This window comes from Mustela erminea, chromosome 1 (genome assembly GCF_009829155.1).
Source record: "Mustela erminea isolate mMusErm1 chromosome 1, mMusErm1.Pri, whole genome shotgun sequence".
In the NCBI taxonomy this organism is placed as follows: Eukaryota; Metazoa; Chordata; class Mammalia; order Carnivora; family Mustelidae; genus Mustela; species Mustela erminea.
The window spans coordinates 211576220-211590706 of NC_045614.1; the positions used below are offsets into that span (position 1 = coordinate 211576220).

Below are 14487 nucleotides of genomic sequence, written 5' to 3' on the forward strand. Positions count from 1 at the left end.
TCACATGTAAATGACAGATAGTTTCATGAAGTCAAATGAGTGCAGCATTCCGTGCTGTTCTTTGTTTCCTTTTGTCACATTGGAGATAAAAAGAGGAAATGGTTGCTGTTGGCGCCGGGATGAGACCATATCGGTCTTAGGCTTTATAATAGCTGCAGTGGTTCATACATAATGAATGCATCTAGCCACAGGAAAAAAAACAAAAGAATCCGTCAAAGAATATACAAGGGCAAGAAGAATAAAGTGGTGATTGCTTTGGCCTTGACGTCGCCACCCCACATCCAGGCTCTACGCTTGGAGGAGGCATGAAACTGTCAGCCCAGTGGCTGGCTGGCGGGGATTTATGGGGGATTGGAGCTTAGTTACTGAACAGGCACCTGGTGGATTTCTGGCAACACTGATGTCAGACAGTGCATTCTTACATCCTTATTTTTTAAACTTCTTTCTTCCCTATCAGATTTTCTTCTAGAATATTCCCAATCCTCTGATATAGTCTAGTTGTAAAGGATTCGATCACTAGAGGTTGCTCTGATTACTAGCACTGACCTGCTTTTCCTTAGCTTTTTTTTTTTTTTTTTTTTTAATTTTATTTATTTGACAGACAGAGATCACAAGTAGGCAGTGAGGCAGGCAGAGAGAGAGGAGGAAGCAGGCTGCCCGCTGAGCATAGAGCCCGATACCGGGCTTGATCCCAGGACCCTGAGATCATGACCTGAGCGGAAGGCAGAGGCTTGAACCCACTGAGCCACCCAGGCGCCCCTTTTCCTTAGCTTTTATAAATGCCCTACTGTAGGAAGGGCCACTTGCATTCGGAATTACCAGCAGGCAACAATATTTAGTGAGCGGCTTTGTACTTTTCACTCCTAGAATTAATTTGGTCAGTTAAGAGGAATCCTGGCATTTTTGCTGCTTTTCTGCTCTGTCCATTTGTCTCCATAAGAATCCAAGAGGACCGGAACTGTTTATCTTTTATCTACCACAGTGCCTGGCCCAGGAGCCTTGCTAAATATTTGAGTTGCATCGCTGAGTGTGTTTGTGCACGGGAGTGTTTGTGGACACGTGTCCTCTGTAGCTCTGGGCTGGAAGGAAGGCTCGGGGTCCTTGAGTAGCTCCCTCATTTCTTTCTTGATTCGCTTTTAGATACTTTCTCCACTGTGAGAATGTAAGATGGATCCAGAAGAGCAGGAACTCCTGAATGATTACAGATACAGAAATTACGCCTCGGTGATTGAAAAGGCTTTAAGAAATTTCGAGTCCTCAAGTGAATGGGCGGATCTTATATCTTCGCTGGGCAAGCTCAACAAGGTATGTGGGGTGTAGAATATTTAGATTGCCTGGAGGTGGGGACACAGCTGTCTTTTTATTATCTCAAGGAATTCTTTTTATTATTACATGACATGCTGATTATAACAATTAGAAAATGCTGATAAGAATATCTACCTGTAATTCTGTGATTCCAGTTGCCTGCTGTTAACCTGGTCAGTATATTTACCTCTTTCCAGCTTTGCATTTTTTTCTGGGCGCAGAATTATATTGTAGATATAGTCAATGGAATAGCTGAATGGTGTTTTTCTCCACTATATTTACATCTAAATAAGATAAACTTTAAAATTGACCAGTTATTCAAAGATGAATCATCTTATTTATTTATTTATTTATTTATTTTTAAAGACTTCTTTATTTGAGAGAGAGGAAGTGGAGGGAGGTGCAGAGGCAGAGGGAGAGAGAGAATCCCAAGCAGAATCCCCCACGGAGCTTGGAGCCCAATGCAGGGCTCGATCCCAGGACCCTGAGATCATGACCTGAGCCGAAGTCAAGAGAGGCTGAACCACCCAGGTGCCCCAAGGATGAATTATCTTTCATGTAATTCTTAGTACTTAGGACTTTTATGACTTTTTCTTCTTTGGTCTACTTTTTTGGCCATTTGACTGCTGATGGGTAACTCATGGAAGACCAAGGGATGACCTAAATATTGAAATCTGTCCAGAAATTGTGAACATGTTTGGATGAGGAGAGAAGAGTCTGGTCTAGGAAGACCAAAACTGGTCCCGTGCATGCTTGACCTGGTGTTCTTTAGATGGGACCACTGAATGTTTCCATCCTGCCCAGGAGGACAACCTAGTAATGCCCAGTGCTTCTACTGTGGGTAGAAGAGGATTGGGCTTGAAGACCCTGTTCGCGGGCTCTGTCGCTGCCTGGCCGGGCCTCCTGCCTAGAATATCTGACTTTGGAACCCCAGTGCCATGGGGGACTTGGGAGATGCACATGCCTCCTCTTCAGATCTCCATTCACGAGGTCACACACACTGGGGTCTTCTAATGAAGAGAAAAAAGTTCTCCATTTATTTCCTCGGGGAATGCGGGGAGGGCATGAGGAAGGCTGGCAGCTACGATGGGTAGTGGCCGGGAAGCTGCGCGGTCTCTCACAAGTTTATTTACCACATGCGAGTGTCACGGCTGGCCTGCCTGGGATAGACGGAGGTGGGGAAACAGCACCTAAGAGCTTGAGACCTCTTTGGCTGTAGAGCTCAGGAATTTGCAAGCTGAAGAGCGCCATCACGTCTTGCATGAAGGTGGATCTCTTTTTTAGGGGAAAGGGAGCAGTGCTGGAATGGGCATATTCAAGTTCTTCTGGGTGTTTCAGTGTTTCATTTAGTACTTGACTCTCCTGGCATCTAAAAATAGCATGCTTACTTTGGGAGGGGGTGTGCTTGTTATTTTTGTTGTTGAGGTAAAATCCCACAAAACCTAGAACTTGTCATTTAACCATTTCCGAGTGTATGGTCACCTGGCTTTTCCTGCATTCGTAATGTGGAGCGACCATCACCACCATGTAGTCCAGAGTGTTTTCACCAACCCAATCGGAAACCCTGTCATCTCCCCCTGCCCAGGCCCTGGCAACCACGGATCGACTTTCTGTGTCTGGACATTTCATATACATGCACACGCACAGTATCCTTCTGTGTCTGGCTTCTTTCACTTAGAGTGTTTCGTGGTTCCTCCATGTTGTAGCGTGTATCAGTGCTCTATCAGTTTTTACAGCTGAATAATACTCCATTATGTGGATACGCCACATTTTATTTATCCAGTCATCTGTTGACGGACATCTGGGTTTCTGCCTTCTGGCTGGTTGTGACCAGTGCTGTTGTGAACATTGGTGTACAAGTTTGCGTACACCTGTCTACACTGCTTTGGGGGTATAGACCTAGAAGTGGAATTACAGAGTCACATGTTAATTCTGTGTTTAGCTTCTTGAGGAACTGCCAGCCTGCTTCCTCAGAGGCTCCGCTGCTTCTCGTGCCACCAGCAATGAACGAGAATTTCCATTTCTTCATAGTCTCACTAACCCTTCACAATTTTTTTTTTATCTTGATGATAGCTGTCGTGATGCTGTCTCATTGTGGTTCTGATTTACATTTCCCTAGTGACTTATAATTTGGATATCTTTTCATGGGCTTATTGGCCATCTGGATATCTTCTTTGGAGAATTTCTATTCAAATACTTTGCCCATTTTTGGAGCATCTGGGTGGCTTAGTAGGTTAAGCCTCTGCCTTCGGCTCAGGTCATGATCCCAGATTCCTGGGATCGAGCCCCGCATCAGGTTCTCTGCTCAGCGGGGAGCCTGCTTCCCCTCCCCTCTCGCTCTGCCTGCCTCTTTGCCTACTTATGATCTCTCTCTGTCATATAAATAAATAAAATCTTTAAAAAAAAATGCTTTGCCCATTTTTTAAACTGGGTTGTTTGTCTTTTTGTTGTTGATTTGTAAGAGTTCTCTACATATTCTGGTTACTAGCCCCTTACTGGATATATGGTTTGCAAATTTTTGTTTCCCATTCTTAGGTTGTCTTTTTACCTTTTTGATGGCGCCCTTTATGCAAAAGTTTTAAATTTCTGTTTCTGTTTCTTTTTTTTTCTTTAAGTAGGCTCCACACCCAGCGTGGAGCCCAATACGGGACTTGAACTCATGATCCTGAGATTAAGATCTGAGCTGAGATAAAAGATGCTTAACTGTCTGAGCCACCCAGGCTCCAAAGAAGTTTTTAATTTTGATGGAGTCCCAAGCTACCTGCTTTTTCTTCTGTTGCTTGTGCTTTTGGTGTCATATCCAAGAAACCATTGCCAAATGCAAGATCATGAAGATTTGCCCCTATATTTTCTTCGGAGAGTTTTATAGTCTTAGCTCCTACATTCAGGCGTTTGAACCATTTTGAGCTAATATGTATGCATGGTGTGAAGTGAGGCTCTGAGTGTAACCTTTTGCAGGAAATCCAGTTGTCCCAGCACCACCTGTTGGAGAGCCTGCTCTTCCCAAGGGCCTTGGAACCCTTGTTGAAAATCAGTTGGCCATAAGTAGATGGCTTATTTCTGGACTTCCGTTTCTTTTCCATTGATCTCTTTCCTTAGGCCAGCTCCACACATTTTGATTATGTAGCTTTGTAATAAGTTTTGAAATGGGGAAATCACTTTGTTGTTCCAACTTTATTGTGCTGGATTGTTGTGGCTATTCTCGGTGCCTTGAAATTCCATATGCATTTTAGGATCCGCTTGTCAGTTTCTCCCAACAAGCCAGGTGGGATTTTCATAGGGATTGCAGCGACTCTGTGGATCACTTGGGAGAGTATTGCCACGTGAACAGTATTGTCTTCCAAGTCTATGAACACTGGACGTCTTCGATTTATTTAGGAACATACACATTTTGAGCTAGCTAAAATAATAAACTTGGTCAGTGCAATCCATGAGGTATTCTGTTAAACAAGCCCACTTTCGATATGCCTGAAAAACTTCCTAAAATGTTTAATCATCTTAACCCACCTTTTAAAATGCAGGTTAGGGCGCCTGGGTGGCTCAGTGGGTTAAGCCGCTGCCTTCGGCTCAGGTCATGATCTCAGGGTCCTGGGATCGAGTCCCGCATCGGGTTCTCTGCTCCGCGGGGAGCCTGCTTCCTCCTCTCTCTCTCTCTGCCTGCCTCTCTGCCTACTTGTGATCTCTCTGTGTCAAATGAATAAATAAAATCTTTTAAAAAAATAAATAAATAAAAAATAAAATAAAATGCAGGTTATCGGGCGCCTGGGTGGCTCAGTCATTAAGCTTCTGCCTTCAGCTCAGGTCATGATCCTAGGGTCCTGGGATCGAGCTGAGCCCTGCATTGGGCTCCCTGCTCAGAGGAAAGCCTGCTTCTCCGTCTCCCACTTGCCCTTTTTATGTTCCCTCTCTCGCTGTGTCTCTGTCAGATAGTAAATAAAATCTTTTAAAAAAATGCTGGTTATCAAGTACAGATGAACTCTTCTTGGAGGAGCTTTAAAAGCATTAGCTATTCGTGCATTCAGTAGCTATGCGAGTCCCTACAATGTGTTAGTATCTGTCCTAGGCATCAGGGCACAGAAGAGAGCAAAAGCAACAAGACCCTGCCCACATGGGGACCAGGGGAAAGCTGGGAGATAAACAAAATATACGGGATGGTAGATAGCAGGAAGGGGATGGTGAGTGTTGAGGATGCATATAAAAAGGGTCTTTATGGGAGACCTTGCGGAGGAGGCACCTTTTGACCGAGTGGAGGGGATCTGGTGTGTCTGAGGCCGGTGAGGTCACAAAGCAAGCAAGGGATGGGGCGAGTATAGGACACAAGGCCATAGAGGAGAGGGCATCCAATCTCATAGGTCCTACAAAACTGGAGTCTGACAGTGGCCCCTGAGTCAAGGGCTGGGAGGTACCCTGGAGAGCAGCTGAGCCGGCAGCATGGCCTGTCTTAGTATGCTAGAGCAGGTGCCAGCTTCTCTGTAGGGGGTAGAGAATGGGTGGGGTCAGGCAAGGCAGAAACAGGGCGACCATTTAGGAGCTGTTGCGGTAACATAGGTGGGCCAGTGGAGAAGGGCTTCGATTTTGAATATACTTTGAAGATATAACAGTTTGTTCATGGATTGGACTTGGGCTACAAGAGAAAAAGAAGAGGCAAGTGGGACTCACAGGTCTTCGCCCAGAAGCCACAAGATGCAATGGGGGGAAGCCCAGGGAGGAGCCCGCTCCATGGGGCGGGCAGGGAGACCAGAGGTTCACTTTGGGACAGGCTAGTGTGAGGTGTCTGGTCGATGTCCCCATCTGATGTCTGTAGGCAGTTGGTTATGAGTGATATTGAATAAAAGTTTAAAAAGACAACTTTTTATTATGGTGGGTACCCAATTCTGTGTAATGCTACTACTATGTTTTCTGTGCTGGAGCTTCCTGTTTTCTGTTTCTATGTATGATTAAGTGATGAATAAAAAAATTTGCAAGACATTTAGTGGGATGAGGTGACACTGTCCATCTTTGCCTCAGCCCTGCCTATGACAGCTGACATTCCTAGAGAGCATGCCATGTGCTAAGAACTTGATGTGCATTATTTTATAATATAACATATCTGGAGATTGGTCTTAGACTAAGCGACTTCTGCAAGATGAGAGCCAGCAAGTGCAGAGAGAGCTCCAAGCCCATGCTCTGGGGCTTTATTCAGGTCACTATCTGCGTGGCTCACATATGGGGGCAGGGATACACCTTTCTGATGTCAGGGGCACTGTCTTCATTATCCACATGAAGCAGGTGCAGTGAACTACTAAAACTCATTTTACCAATGAAGGTTTATTAACTTGCCCGATGTCTCATGGCTACTAGGTGGTTGTTACAGGTTGAATTGTGTCTTTCAAAAAAAAATATGGTGTTTTTTAAAGATTTTATTTATTTATTTGACAGATCACAAGTAGGCACAGCAGCAGGCAGAGAGGGGGGCAGCAGCCTCCTTCTGAGCAGAGAGCCAGATCCAGGGCTCGATCCCAGGACCCTGAGGTCATGACCCAAGCCAAAGGCAGACAGATGCTTAACGCACTAAGCCACCCAGGTGCCCCCCCCAAATATGTTGATGTCCTAACCCCCAGTGTCTCAGAGTGTCACCTTATTTAGAGATTGGGTTTTTACAGAGCTCATCGAATTAAAGTGAAGTCGTCAGGGTGGGCCGTGCTCTACTCTGACTGGAGTCCTTCCGAAAGGGGGCAGTCTGGACACAGACACAGACATGCATAGAGGGACAACAGCATGTGAAGATGAAGGCAGAGACCTAGCCAATGTGATTATAAGGCTAGGAACACAAGAGATTGCCAGCACACTGCCGGAAGTAAGAAGAGCAGTCTGGAGCAAATTCCCCCTTAAGTCCTCAGAAGGAACCAACCAGCTGGCTCCTTGATCTCGGACTTCTGGCCTCCAGAACTGAGAGACAACCCGTTTCTGTTGTTTACACCGTCCAGCGTGTGGTGCCGTGTTACCACAGCCTGGCAGACTGAATCAGTGGTGAGACCAAGACATATTGAACACCGAGGGGCTGGGGATGTGACACTGAACACAACTTTCATAAGGCTTTGTTGGCAGAAGACAGACAATAAATATGTGACATCAGGTGCAGAACGCTGAGGAAGAATAAAGCGGGCCAGGGAAATAGGGTAGGGAGGAAGAAGGTGGTGTTTAGTTCAGACAGAGATGGCTCTGATAACGTGTCATTTGAGATTTGAGCAGAGGCCTGGATGCAGTGAGCGAGCTGGCGGGGAGACCATCTGGGGCATGGGCCTGTGTCCAAGGGACAGTAGGGGGCGGGTGTGGCTGGGCTGGAGGGGTGATGGGAGAGCAGGGAGGAGAGGGAGCCAGGGCAGGTCACACGCTCCTGTTCGCAAGGGAGGAGGAGCCGTTGAGCAAGGTGCCGGCGGCCTCCCTGCCGGAAGCATCCCTCTGGCTGCGGGGGGCAGTGAGCCTGCTGCGGCGGCAGTGGACACCTTGTGCAGCCAGATCGGAGGTACTGGGGCAGAGGATTTGGGAAGGTGCTGGGTGGAGCGAGCCCCGTGTCAGTGTCCGCAGTTACTTCACTCCTGAGAGACTCACAGCTTCTGTGTTCAGGAACACAGTGAGAGTTGATGTGAATAAGGAGGTTAAGGCCTCGGCAATGGTCAGATTTCTTAGACTCCTACATGTACACGGAAATTCAAGTGAGTAGATTAGTGATGAATTAGTAAAAGATCTTTATACTGCAAATAGAAACAATACTGTAGGTTAATAATAAGATTAGGTCAAGATGCTTTTTAATTAAGGTAGGTGGTTGTTGGCTATAAAAGATTAACTGTAGACAGAACAGAAGGCTCATCTAGCTCAACTCTTGGCAAATGAGAAAACTGAGCTCCAAGAGGTCTTGGTTTGTTAGACTATCTATGAGTTCTAATTGTATCAGTTTTTAAACTTTCGGTATCTTCTTCAGAATTTTATTTATTGGAGAAAAGTTTACTTTTTATGGGTTTCAGGTATAGCAACATGAACAGGGTAATTTTTTTTTTAAGATTTTTTTTTTTTAATTTTATTTTTTATTTTGTCAGAGATCACAAGTAGGCAGAGAGGCAGGCAGGGCAGGGGTGGGGGGTGGGGGTGGAATGTAGGCTCTCTGCCTAGCAGACAGCCCAATGCGGGGCTTGATCCCAGGACCCTGGGATCATGACCCAAGCCGAAGGCAGAAGCTTAACCCACCGAGCCACCCAGGCGCCCCTGAATGGGGTAATTTTTGCTTAATTGTTTATCTGAGACTTCAAGCCATCATCTTCTGCTGATTATTTTTAGATAGATTTTGATTAACAAATATATGTTGAGTCCTGATGAATCCAACCACTTGCCAAGCCTGGGTTACAACTTTGATTATGGAAACAGAGGATAGTAGAAATGAATGAGCTCTGTGCATTTAAAAACCTTATCTTTGGGGCACCTGGGTGGCTCTGTCAGTTAAGCATCTCCCTTCGGCTCAGGTCATGATCTGAGCATCCTGAGATCAACCTCCCCCCACCCCCGCTCAGTGGGGAGCCTGCTTCTCCCTCTGCTCCTCCCCTCTGCCCGTGCTTTTTCTCAAATAAATAAATAAAATTCTTAAAAACAAAAAAACAAAACCTTATCTTTAAAACTCCTTTTTATTTTTATTTTTTTTTAAAGATTTTATTATTATTTGACAGATCACAAGCAGCCGGAGAGGCAGGTGGGGGTGGGGAGGCGGAGCCCAATGCGGGGGGCTCAATCCCAGGACCCTGAGATCATGACCCAAGCCAAAGGCAGAAGCTTAACCCACTGAGCTACTCAGGCACCCCTGAAACTCCTTTTTTAAAAATGTCATAATGGTCTTAAACGAATCACCTTTTTTGGCTGCTGCTTTTTAGCACCGTGCTGTTTCATGAAGTGACGAAAGCAGGTGACATGAATAGCAAGAGAAATAGGAGGTGCTGGGTATTGTTAGTTTTAGCTTCTCAAGTCTTAGCACTTAAGGACACCACCTCCTTGTTAACGCAGAGCCTTCTCGTGGCATTTCAGAGTTAGCGCTATGTTATTTCTGGAAGAATGGGCTGGAGATAGGAGACCAGGTGAACTGTTCTGGTCTACAGTTTCCGCGTCAGGACTCTTCTACCTGAAAAGCTAATGAGTCTGAGCTGGATCCTGATGTTTACCCTATCCCTAATCAGCTACTTTTCTGTATTAGATAGTATTCAGATAAAGCCTCTTTAATCTGAGGTCTGTATTATTTGGCTAAGCTGTCAGCAAAATCCCACACACGTGACTTAACAGAAATTAACTTCCACACAGTTCCAGAGGTTGGAAGTCCCAGATTAAGGTCCTGGCAGATTCTTCTGAGGCCTCTCACCTTGCCTTATAGGTGGCCGCCTTCTCCCTTTGTCCTATCACCTAGACTGTGACATTTTATCTTCATTGCCTTTCCAAGGGCCTGGTCTCCAGATACGGTCACATTGTAAGGTGCTAGGGGTGAGGGCTTCAACACAGGAATTTGAGGGACATGATTTAGCCTGTAGCAGGGTCTGACAGTGAAGTGCAGATTGTCTCTCCATGTACCAGTTTTTTCAAAAAGCTCATTTCTGATGGAATCCCAGATGGTTTTCCATCACACCCCTTATGGAATGGTAGAGCATTACTTCTTTGATCTTGTTCTTACTGCCCTGCAGCATTGTGAAGAACTTCAGTTCTGGCTTGTGTGGTGATTTGATGTGTGCCAAGAACTTTCTGACTGTCTCGGTCTGTGCGAACTGCTGTAACAGAGTACCCCGGACCAGATGCAGAACAGCAGGCCTTCCTCGCTCACAGTTCTGGAGCCTTGGGGTCAAGATCAGGGCACCGGCAGATTCAGGGTCTTTGTGGGCTGCTTCCTGGATCACAGATGGCTGTCCTTCCATTACGTCCTCATGTGGCAGAAGGGGCCAGGGAGCACGGCGAGGTCCCTTTTATAAGGGCACTGATCCCAATCCTGAGGGCTCCACCCTCATGACCCAGTTACCTCCCGACCCCACTTCCCAGTTCCAATGTACTGTAGGACACAGACATTCAGCCCGTAACACCGATGATTCGTGTCCCATCTGACTTCACCTCACAAGGTCTGCACCAGCTTTCTTGTGGGGGCTTCGTTATGGGGCATCTTTTTGTGGGGAGGGTATTGTCCTTCCAGTTGGCCTTTCCCATGCGTCTATGTCCTCCTCCCCAACCTCTTCCTCTTTCTGTTGAGATGCGGTTAATTTTACTTACTCATTGAGATGTAGTTTTTTTTTTTTTAAGATTTTATTTATTTTATTTAATAGAGATCACAAGTAGGCAGAGAGAGAGAGAGGAGGAAGCAGGGTCCCCGCCGAGCAGAGAGCCGGATGCAGGGCTCGATCCCAGGACCCTGAGATCGTGACCTGAGCCGATGGCAGAGGCTTTAACCCACTGAGCCACCAGGCGCCCCGAGATACAGTTTAAATCACTGCTCCTGATCCCCTGGACCAGACTCCCTCTAGCCGGTGATGTGGGGCAGCACCTGAGCCCCTCTCAGCCTTCACTGATTTCACATTGTGGCTCTGAGCCTATGTGACGCCTGGTTCCTTCTTGTCACCTCACTGTGAGCGGCCGCCTGTGAGAGCGTGGTACCTCAGTTTGGCGCAATTGTTTTAGTCGTTTTCCAGCCATCTGCTGCTGCCTGTGGCAGTGACCCCGAGGGTAGAAGCGGTCAGGTTAGTGTGATGTTAGTGTGATGTTAGATGTGTCCTGAATGCCTTCTGGGAGGGACGAGATTGGAAGGTCGTCTGTGGCAATTACTGATTCTTCATGTGTCAGCAAAGTAGAACTGGTTCTTTGCAGGACAGTGGTAAGCACCAGGCCCATTTGCTTCTGGCAGTGCGCTGATATTCTTGGCACCGGGAGTTAGCAGACGTAGCTAATAGAAAGTCAGAGGGAACTCCCCGTCCTACTGTGGCAGGGGCTGTTAAGTCCTTTGCTGCTGTTCTATCCTCCTCCTCTTGGTAGGTGATGCGTTAGGGCTCAGGTGGCATTATTGCTTCTTGCCCTGTCCCACGTTCTCCAGAGGGAGCTTAGGATCAGCAAGGGTGTTGCTGATTCGGGCTTGTGGGAGCTGCCTCGCTCTGAGCCACTCAGACATGTCCGCGTAAGGCTGACATGGTCCTTTGAAAGAACATTTCTCTGCTGAAATCAGGAGACTGGTATGCTTTCAGTAGTTTATAGCGAGGGTAATGTATATGTTTTACAGGTGAACAGAGGACATTTTTGCTGAACTTTGAGATCTGCTGGAGGGGTAGAAATAGTCCAGATCTGGGCAGGTGAATTGTTCTACTGGGAATCTAATGGCAAAAGCTCATGTTGGGGAAGAAAAAGCTCGTCTAGCAGAATCAAGCTTATGGATAACGAAAGAGCTTGTTGTCTGCTTACGTTTTATATATTCTGTCCAAAAGTTATGAAATTAGAAATTTCACATCAGGCCGTGCTAAGGAAGGTACTATGGACTGAATTATGTCTCCCCCAACCCTACCAAACTTGTATGTTAGAGGTCTAAGCCTCAGTGTGCCTATATCTGGAGATACATCTTCAGGAAGTAATTAAGATTGAAGGAGGTCATTCATTAGGGTGGGGCCCTAGCGCAGTAGATTGGTGGCCTTATAAAAAAGAGGGAAAGGTGGAGAGATGTTTCTCCTCCATGTTTTTACACAGCAAGAAGGTGGCCGTCCACAAACCAGGCAGAGAACCGAGTTAGTTAGCACCTTGATCTTGGATTTCTAGCCTCCTGAGCTGTAAGAAATAAATTCTGATGTCGGAGCCACCTAGTCTGTGACATTTTGTTACAACAGCTCCAGCAAACTAATACAGAAGGAATTAAGTTAAACTTTGCTATTTTTCAAAAAAGGACAGCTGATTGAATATGAACGCCTATATTCAAGCTTGTACGCGAGCCAAAGATAGGCATTCCGATTTATTTATCTTTTTAAATTTTTATTTATTTATTTAAATGTATAATATGTTATTTGCTTCAGGGGTACAGATCTGAATCATTAGTCTTAACACAATTCATAGCACTCACCATAGTACATACCCTCCCCAAAATCCATCACCCATCTACCTCATTTATCTTTTTTAAATGGTCTTTAAATTTTTTTTTTTAAACAGCTTTGCAGACATGCAGTAAACTACATATACTTAAAGTGTATAATTTTTTTTTTTTTTAAAGATTTTATTTATTTATTTGACAGAGAGAAATCACAAGTAGATGGAGAGGCAGGCAGAGAGAGAGAGAGAGAGAGGGAAGCAGGCTCCCTGCCGAGCAGAGAGCCCGATGCGGGACTCGATCCCAGGACCCCGAGATCATGACCTGAGCTGAAGGCAGCGGCTTAATCCACTGAGCCACCCAGGCGCCCCTTAAAGTGTATAATTTGATGAGTTTGATGTTTGTATATACCTGTGAAACCAACACCCGTCGAAGATTATGGGCATGTATCTGTCACCCCCAGAAATTCCCTCCCCTCCCTCTCTGCCCCCATCTCCAGGCAGCTGCTGATCTGCTAGTTTGCATTTTCTAAAATTTTATATAAACAGAATCATACAGTATCTACCCTTTACTTCCTGGTCTGGCATCAGTCCCTCGGCAACACCAGTCGGAGAGTCAGCCAGGCTGTTGTGTAGATGGATCGTTCATTCCTTTTTACTGCTGAGTAGGAAGCCATGGATATATTCTACTTATTTGTCCATTTTCCTATTAATGGACATTTTGGGTTGCTTCCAGTAGATAGATACATACTTCTTAAAAAACTGGCAGATCGTTTTCCAAAGTGGTTGTGTCATTTTATAACCCTCCAGCAGTGTACGGGAACTCTAGTTATCCCATATTCATGCCTACACTCGGCATGGGCAGTCTCTATTTTAACCATTTTAGTGTGAGTGTAGTAGTAGCTTCTTGGGGCTTTTGCATTTCCCATTTAAATGACTGCAGATTAGAGGGGTGCTTGGGCGGCTCAGTGGGTTAAGCATCAGCCTTTGGCTGAGGTCATGATCTTAGAGTCCTGGGATTGAGCCCCACATTGGGCTCAATAGGGATCCTGCTTTTCCCTCTCCCTCTTCGATTCTCTGTACATTCTGTATATGTATTTTGCTGCTGTGAATGGGTTTATTTCCCACTCTGTGTTTGAACTTGTTGTTGATATGGACAAAATGATTAATTTACAGAGTCTGGAAACTAGCCATCTTCGTGAATTTATTTCTTTCTGAGTTTTTTTTCAGCTGATGGTTTTGAGTTCTGTGGCTAGACAAGCATAGGTATCATCAATCAATATACTGAATTTGTGTGTTTTTTTTTCCTGGTATTTTGCTAGCATTTTCTGGAATGGCATTAAATAATGATGATACTTGCAGTGTATTAGTTACAGTAAAGTCAGCTGCTATAACAAAGCCGTCCACAAACTCAGGGCCACCAATAAGGTAGAAGTTGCTCGCTCCTCTCTCTGTTCAGCCTGGTGTTCCAGATTGGGCAGCTCTCTTCCCCATGGTTATTCTGGAGACTCAAGCCTGGGACTCTGCCATTTTTAACACATGGCTTCCAGAGTTGCTCTGTTCGCTGCCGTTCTGTTCCACAAGAAGCGGGGAGAGCATATAGGAGCGTGCATAGATCTTAATGGCACACATTTCCTCCAGGCATGTCTTCAAGGGAGAAGAATATTCTGTGGCGGAGGAGCCAGGGCCCGGCCCCCACCTCTGCCACAGAGGCGGGGATCGTGATTCTGGTGGACGTCGCAGTCCCTACCCCCACGTGGTGTGCGCTGATTTTATGGGGGCCCCTCCTGTCTCATGATTATCTCAGCCCTGCAGGCCCATCGGATTGCTGTCCCCTGAGACATCGGTTTAGTCTTTATTTACTACCTTAAACAACTTCTTACCATTATATGGCCAGAAAGTATGCCATTTCATTACCTTATCAGTCCGTAGGTTGTTGAATTGTTTTTTTTTTTGGTTTTTTTTTTTAATATTATTTATTTGACAGAGAGAGACACAGTGAGAGAGGAAACACAAGCAGGGTGAGTGGGAGAGGGAGAAGCAGGCTTCCCACGGAGCAGAGAGCCCGATGTGGGGCTCCATCCCAGGACCCTGGGATCATGACCTGAGCCCAAGGCAGACGCTTAATGA

The 14487-nt window shown here is 45.9% G+C and overlaps 1 protein-coding gene across 6 annotated transcripts in view; it reads left to right on the forward strand.

Moving 5' to 3' along the window:
• The window catches only part of DOP1B (DOP1 leucine zipper like protein B), a 108496-nt gene that overhangs the window by 5324 nt on the left and 88685 nt on the right, over positions 1 to 14487 (forward strand). For 5 of the 6 annotated variants that reach the window (XR_004288502.1, XM_032354644.1, XM_032354608.1 and 2 more), the window contains exon 2: positions 1141 to 1305. Coding sequence is in view for 4 of the 6 variants with exons in the window: in XM_032354644.1 (XP_032210535.1) it covers positions 1168 to 1305 (138 nt within the window). In the remaining 2 variants the exon portion in view is untranslated. Of the gene's footprint in view, positions 1 to 1140; positions 1306 to 14487 lie in introns of those variants that run through there. The other variant, XM_032354655.1, reaches the window with a different exon arrangement.